This window comes from Copidosoma floridanum, unplaced genomic scaffold (genome assembly GCF_036245765.1).
Source record: "Copidosoma floridanum isolate Cflo_tuat_1 unplaced genomic scaffold, Cflo_Japanese_pri ptg000001l, whole genome shotgun sequence".
Classification (NCBI taxonomy): Eukaryota; Metazoa; Arthropoda; class Insecta; order Hymenoptera; family Encyrtidae; genus Copidosoma; species Copidosoma floridanum.
Window position 1 is genome coordinate 20,104,912 of NW_028321878.1, and position 16,526 is coordinate 20,121,437.

The 16,526-nt window shown below is 30.6% G+C and overlaps 1 protein-coding gene across 1 annotated transcript in view; it reads right to left on the bottom strand.

The window, feature by feature from the left end:
- The window catches only part of LOC106642751 (Rad, Gem/Kir family member 2), an 88,896-nt gene that overhangs the window by 11,309 nt on the left and 61,061 nt on the right, over positions 1–16,526 (bottom strand). The window contains exons 5-6 of the mRNA XM_014357610.2: positions 5,648–5,853; positions 514–605 (exon numbers count right to left, since the gene is read on the bottom strand). Of these exons, the coding sequence (XP_014213096.2) occupies positions 514–605; positions 5,648–5,853 (298 nt within the window). The remainder of the gene's footprint in view (positions 1–513; positions 606–5,647; positions 5,854–16,526) is intronic.

Below are 16,526 nucleotides of genomic sequence, written 5' to 3' on the forward strand. Positions count from 1 at the left end.
TTCAGTAACATCATATGTTTCAAATGATGATTTATGTTACATTAAAAGAAAACTAATGTTTTTAAATATGAAGAGAAAATTTACTCTAACTTCGTTGGCAAAGAGTTGAACAAAAAAAAACATATTTACATTTATTGAGCTAGTTGTTTCAGATTAAATGGAGATATAATAAAAATTTAAGAGTGCCACGAATGATTTTCTTTTTATAACAGAACCGGAGTCTAGAAATTGAAAAGATTAAAGAACAGTTAATAAAATACAAAACAATCTAGGCTCGTATATCAGCATTGTTTGTCAAATAAAAATAAATAATATTATTATTTATAATGATTATTAGTACAAGAAGGTTAGTGCAAATTTCTCTCGTTAGAGAAGTGCAAAAAAAATTTTTAGTTAAAAAAACGTAACTAATTAGTTGGATATTGTACTTTAGTTGTAATTCAACAAAAAGTTTTGACAGAATTTATTTCTTTACGATTTTTCTAACAATTACAATATAAAAACGATACTCACGCTCATTTCAATATGTGGATGGTCAATAAAAATAACATCTGACTCTTCATCTTCTAATAAAATGGAAACCGTTTTTTCACCAAATTCGTCATCTGAAAAAAATTAGCTGCTTTTACTATTTTTATTGTAACTCACAGAAATATAATACATTCTTACAGTCAAGGTATTTTTTACTTAGTAATGGTTTAGTTGAAAAGAAAATTAATCTACTTAATTTACGGAACGTGACTGAGTGAAATTTGTTTCAAGGTGTTCAATATATTATTGGGAGTTTTTACCTAGTAACTATCATACGAGAACAATTAAACTTGTACTGTTATCAATGATAATTAGTAATTGATTTTACAATACGTTTACGTAAGTTAATGAGAAGAAAGACCAAACTGGTACTGTAAAGAATCAATCAAGTAAACTATAAAATTAAAAAAAAAAAATTAAAAGAAACAAACCAGGGGGTATAAATGGGTCATGGGACCCACGGTAAAAACGAAGTTCTTTAAACATGACATGAGTATAAAGACACACAATTTCTCAGGTAACAAGGGGGTCGCTAGACCTATAGGAAGAACGAAGCTCTATAAAAATAAGTACTGCATTCATGTACTTCACTGAAACAAAAACTTGAAAAATAAATTTAAAAAAAAATAAGAAAATTTAGTTCAGTACTCACGATAATTGAACTTCGTGAGTACTGTATTTATGCACGACGTTCTCACAAAGTTCGACCATCGTGAGTACTGCACTAAATTTTCTTATTTTTTTTAATTCATTTTTCAAGTTTTTGTCTCAGTGAAGTACATGAATGCAGTAATTATTTTTATAGAGCTTCGTTCTTCCTATGGGTCTGGCGACCCCCTTGTTACCTGAGAAATTGTGTTTTTATACTCATGTCATGTTTAAAGAACTTCGTTCTTACCGTGGGTCCCATGACCCATTTATCCCCCCTGGTTTGTTGTTTTAATTTCCTTTATATTTGATTCATTTATTTCATTTTTTGTTTTTATTTCTTGTTTAATTTTATTTCATTTAATTTCCTTTCTTTTTCTTTTCTTCTTTTTTTTTATCATAACAAATAAATGATTGGTCAGATTTTTTATTGGATTTTTAACTTTAACTTGTCTTTATTTGTAACAGTTTAAAACTTATAACCCGGTTAAGTAACTACCAAAATTTCAAATCTAGTATAACAGTAATTAATAATTTATTTTTTCCGCCCTCGGGTGGTTTTGGGAGGTTGGTACTTCCTCGGGCGAAAAAGCAGTTTTCCGGAACTCGTTCGAAAAGTCTCCTTTACGAACCTCGTTATGGACCTCGCCTTCGGCTCGGGCCGCAAACCTCTCGGTTCGCAAACAGAGACTTTTCAAACTCGTAGGAAAACTACTATTTCGCAATAGTGTGCGGAAAACACCTATTTCCCTCACACTTATTGCGAAAAAACGTGTACGAAACTCGTGCGGGACGATTTCCTGCACTCGTGTGATAGACTCGCACTCGTGGCCGGTGACGGTAACTCGTGCCGTGCGATCACACGTCTTTTTCGTACTTGTTACGTAAATAACTATTCTTTCATATAAGTCACAAGTACTAATTTGGTACATTTTTATGCCATTTTACGATTTCTCTGAAAAAACCAATCTTGCTCGAAACTTTTTTATGCCTTATGCTCTTTGGATGAAATTGCTTAAAACTTAATTTGTGGTTTTATTTTCCTTCAACAACCTAAAAAGTAATAAAAAGTAGTTTGAAATCTAAAAAATTTTGTTGAAGGGAAAAATTTTATTAGCTTCAAGACTAAAAATTTTTAATCAATTTTACATCAGTCGAAGATTTACATTTAGTCGACAAAAATGCAGATACCAAAAAAAATAAAAATTTTAACCACGTATGGAGACTCAAAAAGAGGTACTTTCATGCCTGTATAATTAAAAAAGCAATAATTTTCAAGTTATTATTATTTCAATGTTACAGTTTTAAGTAAAAAGTGGTTTTTCTCATTTATTGGAAAATCCTTTTATGAATTGTAATGACTGCACGATGTGAATTCAAAAACCATACCAAAAGTGAGCAATTCCAATATGTAAAGGTGATTTTGACGTTTTATAATGCCAATCCAAAATTAGTCTTAATTCAAAAACATTCCAATTACTTAATTATATAAAACATTTCAAGATTTAATATTCTAATTGATAGAAACATAATTCTTATCTTGATTAATAAATTGAATATCAAGGAAAAATAAAATAGACAAAGTATAACAAAGACCTTTACAAGGACGTGAGATAAACAGACAAGTGAGATACGCTACTACTGCATTACATAAAATATAAATTAAAGCAATTAGTCAACGTCAGCTCAGCGTACACCACTCCATACATATCACTTAGCGAAACCTAGCATCACAACGCTGAGTCAACGATTTAAAAGAAAAGTGTACTGTAAGTAAAAGCAAATAAGGCCTTTAGGGCGACGGCTGGTTCCTGACGAACAAAAATTAAATTTATTTATTTGCAGAACGAATCTACGAGCTCCACCCTTTACTTATAGAAGTTCCGACATAACAAAAGTTAAAAATTTTATATTGCTATCTAAGGTGAGTAATTTTATTTAAAATAACAAATTAAAAACTAGTAAAACAGGTGTAGTCTTCATGAGTTAAATAATTCAAGAAATGACAATATTTTAATGTCCCAAGAACATGATATATTCCTTATCTTCCCACTGTAAATAAATAACAATTAAAATTATTTGCTTTTAGTTTCCTAAATCATTTGGTCTTTATTTGGACGACTATTATAGTTTTATCTTCAGATAGAAAAATGCTTCGTAGAAGTTTTTGTACACAGCAACAGCTAAATTGAACAGGAAGTTATGAAAGGGCCAAAGCTTTCGTTGCTACGGGCTAATATTCTTGTCGATAGGCAGGAAATTTGCGACGGCTGACTATGACGTGTATATTTGAAAATGGATTTTCCTTTCACCCTATGCAACCACATGCAGCAAAACAGTGCAGTGAGTGGACCTTTATTTGGAAGATCATAATCGAAGCTTCCGGACGAAAAAATCTGATTCACTAAGCAAAAACAAATAAAGTCAGGTTTATTGAGCCTGGACCAAGACTAGTGTAACTTAATTTATAACTTTTTCACCAGTACCATATGTCTTCAACATGAATATATAAAAGAATTATGTTTATTTTAAATAATATATCAGCTATACTGAGGCGCATGATCTTGTTAGTCTTCATTTAAGCTCGCAGATTGGGGTTCTTATTATTTAGTCACAACGAGTCTTGTTTTTTTACAACATATGAGCCTCAAGGACTGTACTTTTTTGATCAGATTTTCTTGTCATATTAATTATTTTAATACCGAAGCAAGACTTAACTTCCTTTGTTCGTATGAAGAAGTAACCGATCCCAACAATCTTTTTGTAATTTTTTGTGACTTTATCAGATTGAAAGATTAAAATGACACATCTAAATATTACAAGTGGTTTGACGACAAATTTACTCGAACTTTACATTTGATTGTTTATAAGGTACTATTTTTATTAAGTTACAGTTTCAAAAAATCCAGCCGTACCATATTCGAGATGTTTACAAGCAAGTTTTGACTTTTTAACATGAGAAGAGTAGTTTCTAAAATCGTAACTTTAACGACGCAGATGTAAAAAAAAAAACTAACTTTAATAGAAACAAAAGTTTAAAATACAACAAATGAAAATATTTCAGATTACAGACCCAATAAAACAAGTATGTGCCTATGTTCAATATTGAGGTCCTAAGATTTAAGTTTACGCGCTTGATTAAATCTACCAATCAGTCACTAGTACGCCGAGTTTCAAGACAACAAATCGCAGTGCGCCGCGTCTCTTTAGTTAGTCAATAGCTGTGTAAAGTAAGCAGCGGCTTGCTCTTTAGATGTAGCTGCGCGATGTAATAGCCGCAGTTCGTACTCGGTCGTTGAGCAAGGTGCACGCACCTTTGTATGAGCACACACATACGCCTCTTTTCAAAGTTTTACATGCGCACCTTAACGATCACTTCTCGATTACTTCTATTACTTCTCGTTTCGATTATTCCGAATATTTACCTCAGAAAAGTAAAGTCTTTGTATCAAAATTAATTTGGTGTTTCTGTTCAATAAATACGTTTAAGAGTGTTAAATATAAATCAGTCTTATTTACTTAACATAGAAACACACTCCCGCTCCGATATTCAACAGCCTATATCTAACTCAATGTACAAATGATTCAATGCTGTACAAAACACTAAGTAGCATCCAAAAAAAAAGTTTAAAAAGTATCTCTCCAACAACTACTTTTGTGAAAAAAAACACAAGGTACAAAAGTTACATTAACCTACTGAACGATAATAAGTACATGTAGGTAGTTCGAATAAATTATGAGTCATGAAAGTAAAATGAGTAAACAAAAAAGAAATTTCTCCCTCGACAAAATAAAAAATAAAAAAATTACTTTGAAAAAAAAAAACACTTAAAAAAGTTAGTAATACAATATATACAATATATGTAGCAGATTTGATTTAAAACAATTGGAGATAATATAAATTTTCAGTAGTCAATACCATGAACATGATATATCCGATGTGATACAAATTGTGAGAAATTATTTACATTATAATAAAATTGTACACGTAATGTATATGTTATGTAGCATAATAAAAGTTTAGTATCAAAATTTTAATCAAGAATTTTTACACTTTTCAATGAATGTAACAAGTATAAATTTAAGTATTTTGAGCTTAGCAGTTTCAAGTAATACATTTTTTACTTATGTAAATATTTACTAATGTAAAAAATATTTAGTGAAAAAGAAGTAATAATTATACTTCGTTTACAGTAGTTAGTAAAGGAAAGATAGTACTTGCAATCAAAACATAGTAGGTACTTAATGTAGGTAAATAAAGTCCTCTGAAAATGCTGCTGTGTTAACATAAAACGAATCTTTTGCCTAAAGCATATTATTATGGTCAACATAATCACTTTTGCACATGAACACTTACATACTGATCAATAAAATGAGGTGTGTAACACTAGGGCATGAAATATCTCTAGAGTTTAAAGAAAGCTATTCACAAACAATAAGGTTCCTCTACAACAAGGGATTAACTTACCTAAACTAGCGTCATACGTGTTAATATATTCACTGGTCATGAATTGTGAGACAAGAGCAGTCTTGCCGACACCAGAATCTCCCAATAAAACGACTCTGTACTTGGTGATTTCTTCAGGTTCACTTTCAGTACTTAAACTTGCAACACCTTGACCACTACAGCAACTTCCATCGAATGGCGATCGGTCCCCAGATACATTGCTATTCCTGTAAGAAGTTTAATTCGTTTAGCATTGAGCTAGGTTATCATAATAAAAATGTATTACCTAACGTATTATATGATCATAAGATAAATTATGTAGAAATTTTTTTGAAGAGAACCGAAACTGGCCAAAATTCTTGTCGAGGAAACTGCTAGACATAATTTTAATTAGGGAATTTTGAGTTTAAATATCGTGATCTGATACACCTAAATAGAGGCACATAGCTCATTTGCAACCAAAAATTTGCAAAATAAAAATCAGATATTTTTATAGGAGGCTCCAATAGCTTTAAGCTTAGTCTGTTTGCTACCCAGTTATAGAAACTCAAGGGGTCGTGGGTTAGAATCCCATTAAATAATATTGTAGTTTTTTTCTCAAGCTTTTTCGATAGAAGGAGTAACTGAGATGACGAAAAATCACTATACGATTCTAAAGATGATTAGTAAAATTTTTCAGATGCTATCAAGAAAGTCTTTCTTTCTAAGAGAAGCCAACACCTGACCAGCTAATTGGTGAAGTCACTGTACATTTCAGAAAGGTTGGTATAGTGACTTAAATAGTTAATGAAAAAGGCCCTTCCATTAAATCTGATAAAGATCTGGGTGTGCTTGAGACGATTGCTGCACCCTGCAAATGGCACTCCATAATACAAATGAGCACGTCTTTTTTCTGAAACTTTGTAATAGGAGCTTATACAAACGATTCGCATACTTAAAAAAAAAGGAGATCTACAGAAAAAGAAAGAATTTTAGTAAATATGGCATGGATTAGGAAAAAGTAAACGATTCAATAAATAATTCAATACAATACTAAAAATATTATTTTATGAAATTATATTAAGGAGTTTATCAAAACAAGTCTGAAAGTCATACATTTGTAAAAATTATTAATTTAGACTAATAAATAATTTAAAAACATTGTTCACATTTGATAAATCAGGCAAATCCTTGTTCTCAAGCTCCTATTTACCTTGGCCTTTCATAAATTATTCATTTATTCATTAAAAAATCTACGGGCAATTTGCCCCTTACTACACTGAGAAAAGTGATGTTAGAAAAAGTGTTACAACGATAATAAAAGTACTACATTTTACAAAAAAGCTGAGACATACTCACCACATAATAAAAATAACTATTCTACATAGTAAAACTATATTATATTTAAATTTTCTATTCGAGATAGGAATTTTTACTTTGTTCAGGAATAATTTTTATATTTATGTAAGAGAAGAAAAATGTACATATGTATATACAGGGAATATGTGTGTAACTAACAGAAGATTATAATATGCAGTGTATACGTATATAGATACTTTTTTACTTAAGACTGTGGATAATGACGTGTTGCAAAAATAATTTGATATTAAGAAAAATCTGCAGTTACCGGGATTCGAATCTCCTTCCTTTAGCTTTCGAATCAGTCGTAATTGCCTGCACGTATCAATTTTTAATTCTTATAAATCAAAAAATGTGCTTCTCTTAATATTTACATTAGTATAACCTAAATTTGAATTTCAATAGGCAAGTATACCTATAGAAGTCATACAAAATTACTTTCAAGCATAGTAATTTTTACTATACTGAATAGCAGCGCCAATCAGGGAAAAACGAGAACTATTGGCCTCGCATAGCAGAATAAGCAGAAGGCAACATTCGCAATACGTGCTATATATATATATATATATATATATATATATATATAAATATATATATGGGGCATTCCACGTGAACGGAGACGAAAAAAAATTTTTTTCTCTCCAAACTTTGGGAATCAATAGTACTCCATTAGAGAACAATACTGGAATTTTTTCAGATTTTTTGGCCTACAACCTTGCCGTCAGCGACGGTCACAATTTTGGAATTTTTTCTTTAAAGGCAAAATTCTCAATTTTGTAGACCAATAGATGCGTGTTAAAAAAAAAAAAATAGCAATTCGATAGCATTTTTTCCGTAAAACACGATAAAAATATTTTAAAAAATTTTGAGGGTAGTTTTGTCCCTCATTTTTGGGTTTTAAATTTTAAAATCGATTTTTCGAAAATTATGACACTTTTTTTTTCAATTTTTTTTTTTTTTTTTTAGCTCAAAATATAGACGTTTGAATAATTTTTGTCCCATGATGGACGCAGTTAAAATGTAAGCGCTAGAGGGCGCTAAGTGATAAAAAACACAGTTTTTACGTTATATCTCGTTCCATATTATAAAAAAATATGTGAAAAAAATGTATTTTAACATAAGTAAAGGCACTGCATACGCCAACATTTTTAAAATTAACGAATTTTGAAAACTAAAAAGTGTCATTGTAATCTACGTAAAATTTTAAGTCGAAAATGTTTATTACAAAATTTTCCTAAATTGCGTTATTTTCGTGAAAACTAACAGTAAAGATTTAGTATTTTTCGACTCGACAGATTTGGACAATAATAGATAATATGAACATGAATTTTTGAACGGTATAATTCGTAGGTTGTCCTCGGTTGTTAGGGTCACTGATTACAAATCCAGTGTTGGGTTGATGAAATATAAAATGTGGATCCAATATGGTGGATCAAAAATAACACACAAGTGAGGCATAAATCCAAGTGTTACTGCACGCTTATTTTTTACTTTTTGTTAACATTATGTTGCATATCTCCTGATTGGTTGCTTTACAATATGGCTGGTTGCTAGTTCACGAGATCTCCTTGGTCGAAAAGACTAGTGAGCTTTGAGGGAGTGAGCGGACAAAGCTGTCAGACTTTTATATTATCTATGTAATGTATAAGCTGTAGTCACAAATGGCGGACGCAATCCCCTGTTAATCTTATGGGATAAGGCAACCAATCAGTAGCGGTCCTATGATAGTCTGCTCATACCCATGATGCTAGTTACTTTCTAGTAAGAAAGGGCGTGGTGCAAGGTGCAAGACAGCACACAATGTCCTAATTTCAGTATGGTTACGTCATGTGCTAAGATGTTTCACAACTGTATGAACTGTGCGCTATTGAGTTCCGAGGGAGTAAAAGGACAAACGTGGAATCATCGCTTATTGGTTGCCTCATCTTATAAGATTTATACTGGATTTCATCGGCCATTTGATGCTGCAGCATATCTACAGATATAAAAGTCTAGGAAATTAATTTAAAAAAAAATTAGGAAAATTTTGTAAGAAACATTTTCGACTTAAAATTTTACGTAGATTACAATGACACTTTTTAGTTTTCAAAATTCGTTAATTTTAAAAATGTTGGCCACCATATTGGATCTGCCATTTTGAATTCATTAAATTTGACACTGAGATCGTATGCGGCGCCTTTACTTATGTTAAAATACATTTTTTTCACATATTTTTTTATAATATGGAACGAGATATAACGTAAAAACTGTGTTTTTTATCACTTAGCTCCCTCTAGCGCTTACATTTTAACTGCGTCCATCATGGGACAAAAATTATTCAAACGTCCATATTTTAAGCTAAAAAAAAAAAAAAAAAAAAAAAACTGAAAAAAAAAGTGTCATACTTTTTGAAAAATCGATTTTAAAATTTAAAACCCAAAAATGAGGGACAAAACTATCCTCAAAATTTTTTAAAATATTTTTATTGTGTTCTACGGAAAAAATGCTATCGAATTGCTATTTTTATTTTTTTTTTTAATACGCATCTATTGGTCTACAAAATTCAGAATTTTGCCTTCAAAGGAAAAATTCCAAAATTGTGACCGTCGCTGACGGCAAGGTTGTTGGCCAAAAAATCTGAAAAAATTTCAGTATTGTTCTCTAATGGAGTACTATTGATTCCCAAAGTTTGAAGAGAAAAAAATTTTTTTTTGTCTCCGTTCGCGTGGAATGCCCCATATATATACAGCAGCTTCTGCATCTTTGCAGATTACGCCAGCTAATAGCTCTAAAAGATACACAGTATAAGATATATTTCATTGCATTTTAATCAAGATGTTTCAATAAACATGCATCAGTAAAATGTATATTTACTACTCATAATATTTTAGTAAAAATTTAATCCTTAGAAATATTGTAGCTGTATAAAAACACAACTTTCTTATGTTAGTAATACGTAGCAGAAGACAAACATATCGTTTAGTTTCACATATTAGCACAGGTTTTGCTGCGATCGCTTATTCAGATTGTGCACGTAGCGAATACGAAGCAGAGCCTTGAAGACTATCTGCCAAAAAAGTCACCTACCGGCGGTTAAAAATTTTAATAAACGTTCCTTAAGCATAAATACGTTTAGAGTAGTTGTAATATCAGCTGGAAGCAAGTTTAATAGTCTCTTCAGTCAAAGCAACACAATAGTATACGTAATTTCGCAATGAGCTAGTTTTAACAATTGCTCTACAATTCCTAACTGCATAACAACAATCCCTTGAAAAAAAAAAATCAGCCACTGCGTCACATTTAATATCACCAGTGATGATTCTGTAGACAAGGCAAGAATTATTGCACATAGGTAAGGCAGGCAAATATTAATTAAATCAGCCTGAGACTGGATAAGTAAGCTTACATAATTTATTATACCACCAAAATATTTATCACCTTATAATAAGCACAAAACTTTAATTATAATAATATACCTGAACAAAATAACTGTTTCTGAATTTATAAAGCGATTTGCATGAATTTAATGTTTGTTTTTAATAACTAGCTTGTTTTGTTCAAATATGTACTATGTAATTAAAAAACAAACACATATGTAATAATTTTGCTTTAGAAGGCCAGAAAGAGTATCTCCAAAAATAACAAGCGGCTAAACTTATGCAAAAACTGCGTTTTTGCATTTAAGGCACGACTGATACGAGGGAATATATTACTGTTACTACTACTCTGTATAAAAAATTGGTACTGTTCGGTATAGGGTTGGTAAGAAAATGTGTAAGAAAATGTATAGATTCCTACGGGATAAAACAAAGAAAGCCTTAAAACACTATGATTATCGCCCTTATTCGTATTTATTCTGAACAAGCTAGTATTTTATCGTTTATTGTGATTTATGGCATTAACTTTATCTTACAGACATAAATTTTAGTTACAAAAAAGTTATATTTTTCAAAATCTATGAGTTATACGGTCACTTTGTAATCTGACACGTAAATAAAAAAAACGAGTAAGTTAGAAATAGGAAAACGATAACTTTGCAATTTTTCGGCATTTTTGCGATTTAGAGCCGAAATTTAATATTATAACTAAATATGTTGAATACAAAAAAAGTTGTACTTCGACGAGATCTTTAACTATCACGTTCAATTTATTACCTCAAGTGCAAAACAAAAAAGTTGGATAGGGGAAAACGACTTTTTATTCATTTTATAAGCGCTTTTCGGCTCAGAGAACGTGTGTGTTACATCCTAGGTAAAAATGGTTTGTAAAAAAAAAATGTATTTCAATAAGATCTACATCTTTTACGTTTAATATCACAATTTAAGGTAAAAAACAAATAAGTTGGTTATAGAAAAACTACGTTTTGGCCATTTTTGAGCACTTTTTGACTCACAGAACGTTCGGATTACATCCTGGACGAAAATTTTAAATACGACTAAGTTGTATTTTAAGTATATCTACAACTTTGTCTTTCATAGCAAACCTTGAAAATTTTATGTCATAAAGTTATAGCCAAAAAATTATTTCTTTTTTTCACTGAAAGTACCATCTTAAAACAACTGACATTTTTTTTTCTAAAAGAGGAAATACGGATTTTAAGCCATCACATAAGACATAAAAGACGAAGCTATTTGTAAAATTTCAGCCAAATCGGACAAAAACTGCACGAGTTAATCAAAAAACTTGATTACACCCATACATACATACATATACACCTCTGATGCTGAGGTCCGCTTTGGCAATTTTTTTTGTACCAAAACTTTTTTTACACAAAAACAATTAGTTCTAAAAGTATACTTACACTTTTTGCTCTGGCAAGAATATAAGGCACTCCTAAGTATCAATCGTGCCAAGAATAATTTGGTTGAAAAAAATCACAATCATAATTTTTGAGCTTTTTTGGACTATAATTTTTAAATTTATTCACTTTCTTCAATTTTTCAAAGTGGAAATTCTAGCTCATCTCAAGAGCTTTAATTTTATTTTTTGAACGAGATTCTGCAACTTTTGGAAACACAGTTACGTTAAAAAGTGAACAAATACTTTTGACATACTTTTTTAAATCTAGAAGAAATAAATCCAACAACAAATAGATATTATAGAACGCTAAAAATTTTTAATCAAACAGTTATGGTGTCAGTATGGTTTATTTGCTTTTAAAGCAAAAAAGCTGGAAAAACAAAAAAATGTGAAATATTCGCTTCCGTCTCAAGTTTGAATTCTCATAACTTTTAATACTGAAAATCATTTTGAATATTACAGAAAGAAAATTAGGGCTTTTTTCAATCACGTTAAAGCAAAGTTGTGATGGAAAATGTAAAGACAATGAAAAAATTAATTTCTGAATTTGTTATTCCAAATCGAACACTGATAAAAAAATGTATGCCAATACCTGGATCCTATGTTCCAGGTATTTTTCTGATTATTTTCAGTATCTAGGAACAAAAAAATCATTTAAGAAATGTGCCATCGAAATAAAATTTGGCACTTTTTGGTACTTTGAAAAGTGAACATGTAATGGTCATGAAGTATTTATTAGCATGTACTGATTTGATTCTTGATAAAAGCAAATTGCATGTTCAATCTTAACAAAAATGTATTTTAATTAAACATTGATTATTGTTTTACGTATTACTATCCAATACAGTTTGAGTCAGGAACTTTCTACGTTAGTACAAAACGTTCTTTCTTTTATGAAATAAGTTTCTAAAATCGTAAAATAAATATATGGTATTCTTGAATAGCTTTGTAGTAATATAAAATAAACATTCAAAAATTCTAAAACTATTGATTTTTTAATATAATTACATACAAGTTCAGTACAAATAAGTCTACATGTATTGCAGATGAATCTGTTAATAAAAAAAAATAAAAAAAAATTTTTTTGTTCATACTTATACAAATAATTTACTTCATTCAATAAACATTTAATTTTCATGACTGATGATAATTTATTCACTGCGACATTCAATTAAATCTCTTTTGATAGCATTTTTAGACGACCTTTATTAAGCTACCTTTAATATGTGTTCAATAATAATCAATAAGTAATTTGACCAAGCTTACGGGATTGGGGGAGAAAAATTAATTTTACCGTTAATCGATTTTCTTCCTAAAAGCGCACAACCACACAAAAAAATCAATCATGTAATAATTATTTTGTATACAGATCAAACAGGATGAAGAAATTATGAATGAATTTAGTAGTAAGTGCCAGTCAACCTTACGATTTTCGTGAAAACTTTAAGAATGTAATTAATGTAAATATTAGATTCGTAGAGTTGAATTCCTGTGTCAAGCTAGTATAACTATATGGACTGGTTTTTTATGTTTATTTAACGTAGAAAAATGAATGGTAAAATAAAATTTGATGTGCGGCAGTATTCGCTGTAGTAATTTGAATTCACTTTTAAAGATCGGTCTACCAAAAATAGCAACAACGAGGCCCTGATCAATGCTTATTTCAAGAAAAATTCAGAGAGTAAGTGAGCGGAAGAGGAGAAGCCAACAAAGGATGGTAACTGTATTATTGGATTGCGAAATAATAATAAAAAAAAGCCCATGAGAGAAGGAGATCGTGGGTGGCAAAGTGATTACGAAATATATTGCTCTTCAGCACGTGTTTTATTTTTGTAAATGTGAGTGCCGTGAATCGAATTTCATGGGGGTATATGCTTATACAATTTCTGATATTTATTTTACACATTTGCATATATACACGAACATGGATTATTCTCCAAAAAAAAACAGAATATTTCGAAGATCGAAATGGACAAAGACCAAAAAAGTGTGTATGACTTTTTTAATATTGTATTGGTATTATTTGTGATCGAAACGATTCATCTTTTTGTAGGCTCCACTAAAAGAGAATTTTCCAACAGTGATGTTGTAGGTACTGTTACGGGCTCTGAGAAAGTCGTAAGACCGCAACTCCGATGCACTAAAATGAACAGACTGGCCCTACGAATTCGCGAACCTAAAGCACTGGCTTTTTGTCATGAAAAAAACTAACAAAATCCCTACAACATCCTCAACAAGCTACTTAATTTCAAAACGCTACTTTTACAACAAACAACTTTTAGATAAATTTTGTTTTTGTTCTCTAAAATGTGTTAAAGTGAAGCTTACACTTATTCCCATGAGATTATGTGACGCAAAAATAATTAAATACCGTATTTTTCTTTTAGGCGTCGTCAGAAGTAAAAATTAGTCTTTTTTTCCACACAAAAAAAATTAATGGCTTCTTTTGTTGTAGTTTTTGTTGTAACTATAGCAAAAGATTACTTTTAATTGTTACAAGAAGTTATAAAAACAAAATCAAACTATATGTACATGGGTTATTTCACGAAAACTGCAATGTTTTAAGTCGTTAAAAAAATTTTTAGGAATTCAGTACCAAGAATTTTTTAGGTATTTTTTCTATGCAATTTAAAGTCTAAGCTAGCTGAAAAATTTTGGGCCCAGCTCTGTTATCATTTTTCGTAAATCCGTATTAATTTAACAGCTGTTTTTACATAAATTTAAATGATCATTATAGTAGTGATAAGTCTATCATTAATGAAGTATATTAGTTTTGGCTTTAATCGACTCCTTACGCTGATACTTTCAAGAAAAGAAGATAGTATTTTAGTAACTTTAAAGTCCCAAATGGCAATTTTTAAATTAAATTTAATTTGGCACATCTGCTCGCCAAGCACCTTCCATCTTTTAAAAAACAGAATTTTTTTTTCAAACGAAAACTCTCAATGCATCTATTTTAAAATATCTGAAATTGTATAAATCTTTAAACTTGACACACATAAACACTTGCTCTTGTAAATGATTTCTCGAATCATTATCTCAGAATCGCAGAGATTTTTAACATATATTTTTAAACAAGACAAAGTTGTTTCTGTTGTATAATATATTAAACTCATTATCTCACAAATCTGGTACACTTGCGAGTCACCCAGTAAAAACAAAAAAAAATTCAGCAAGTAATACGTTGAGATATTCTAAGGAATTTTCAACGGAAATTGAGGTCAGCATCAATGTTCCCGAAATAACACCCCCCATGTACTTCACTTCTTATACAGGTCCCATGTCATCTTCCATTATTTTTATATCCTAAGTATACCTTTTGACAGAATTTACAATGTGTTACTTCTGAATTTCCACTCGTTTATTCCCACCGTTTTTGTTGCTGTTGTTGTTGTTGTTCTCGTTGTTTAAAAATTTATTTAAAAAGTTATTGCTTCCTTACTACGAGGAAGTGAAACAAAACTATACGGATCACAGTTCAAACATTTACTTTGTATCACTTTATTAAAAAACCATATTTCACGTTACATCACAATTAATCTTCGATACCGTGTACAAAATGTGTCGATCAACTGCCGAAAGTCTTCCACCCTCTATCAATCATTTAGAATTTGTCATAAATTTTTTAGTATTGAAGTTGGTCTAGCCGTGAAGAACCATCGACGTAGCCCACGGAAAACAAGAATCTCGCAATCAAACCGTCATTGCCACGGCGTGTGGCTGACATATAGCAAAGAAAGTGAAAACCCGAGAAAACGATTCTGGAAGGTTGTCAAAGAGGCAAGCGCGAGTCGGCGATTACGCGTCAGGGTGGCAAATAGGCGAACGGACTCGTCGGACGTGTATACGTCGGAGAAGGACAGCAAGCAAAGTTCACCAGCGAGACCCAAAGCTATAGGTATATGAGGAAATCTCCTTTTATTTTTCACTTTTCGAGGGGCAAAAATCAGTCGAATTTTTTTATAAAGGCACAGTTCAAAAACATTGCTTTTTATCTTCTAGAGACCATACAGAATAAGTATAAAATTGTCAACATGCGATTCAGATCTCGGCACACTGTTTTATTTGCATTTAAGATAAAAAAAATCGACTTTTGCTAAGATTTGACGTTAAGATTTTTTTCATTCGGACTAATTGACATGACAATATTCGTACAAACAATGAGTAAAGTATCTACTTCACCATTTTCGAGGTCGCTCTTTCCATTGGTGCAATCCAAATTTTTGTAACGTCTTATTTATTACCATATTTGTGTGAATTAAAGTAAAAAAAAAAAAAAGAAAAAAAAAATTATAATTTTACTTAACATTGCATTTTCCAAAAACTTAACATTATTTACCGATATCATAATGCATAAATTAAGTTCTTGGTAGTATTTAAGGTAGCTAATAAAGTAACTATAATAAAGCAAAATATGACGAAAATTGGAAAGTCTACGTAAATTACTCATTAATTAACTTTTATACAAAAATGTATCGAATAATACTATTTCTGCGTGAGATTTTAGAAAAAATTGTATACTTCTATGTTCAACAAGATTACAAATTATATGTCATACAAACTTCAGCCAACGAAGTTACATTTCTTATATCCTGATCGTTTATTTCAAATGCATTCTTGTTATTTTATTCGATTATTAAAATAGACTATTTCTAACCCGTGCGATTCTTACTGTATACAAAATTTTTTAGTACTGAGTGGCTAGACCCTGTGACTACATATGCTTACAGTATGTATAAAAAAATCGAAAACCCTGGTAGACATGTCACCACATTCTGGCCGA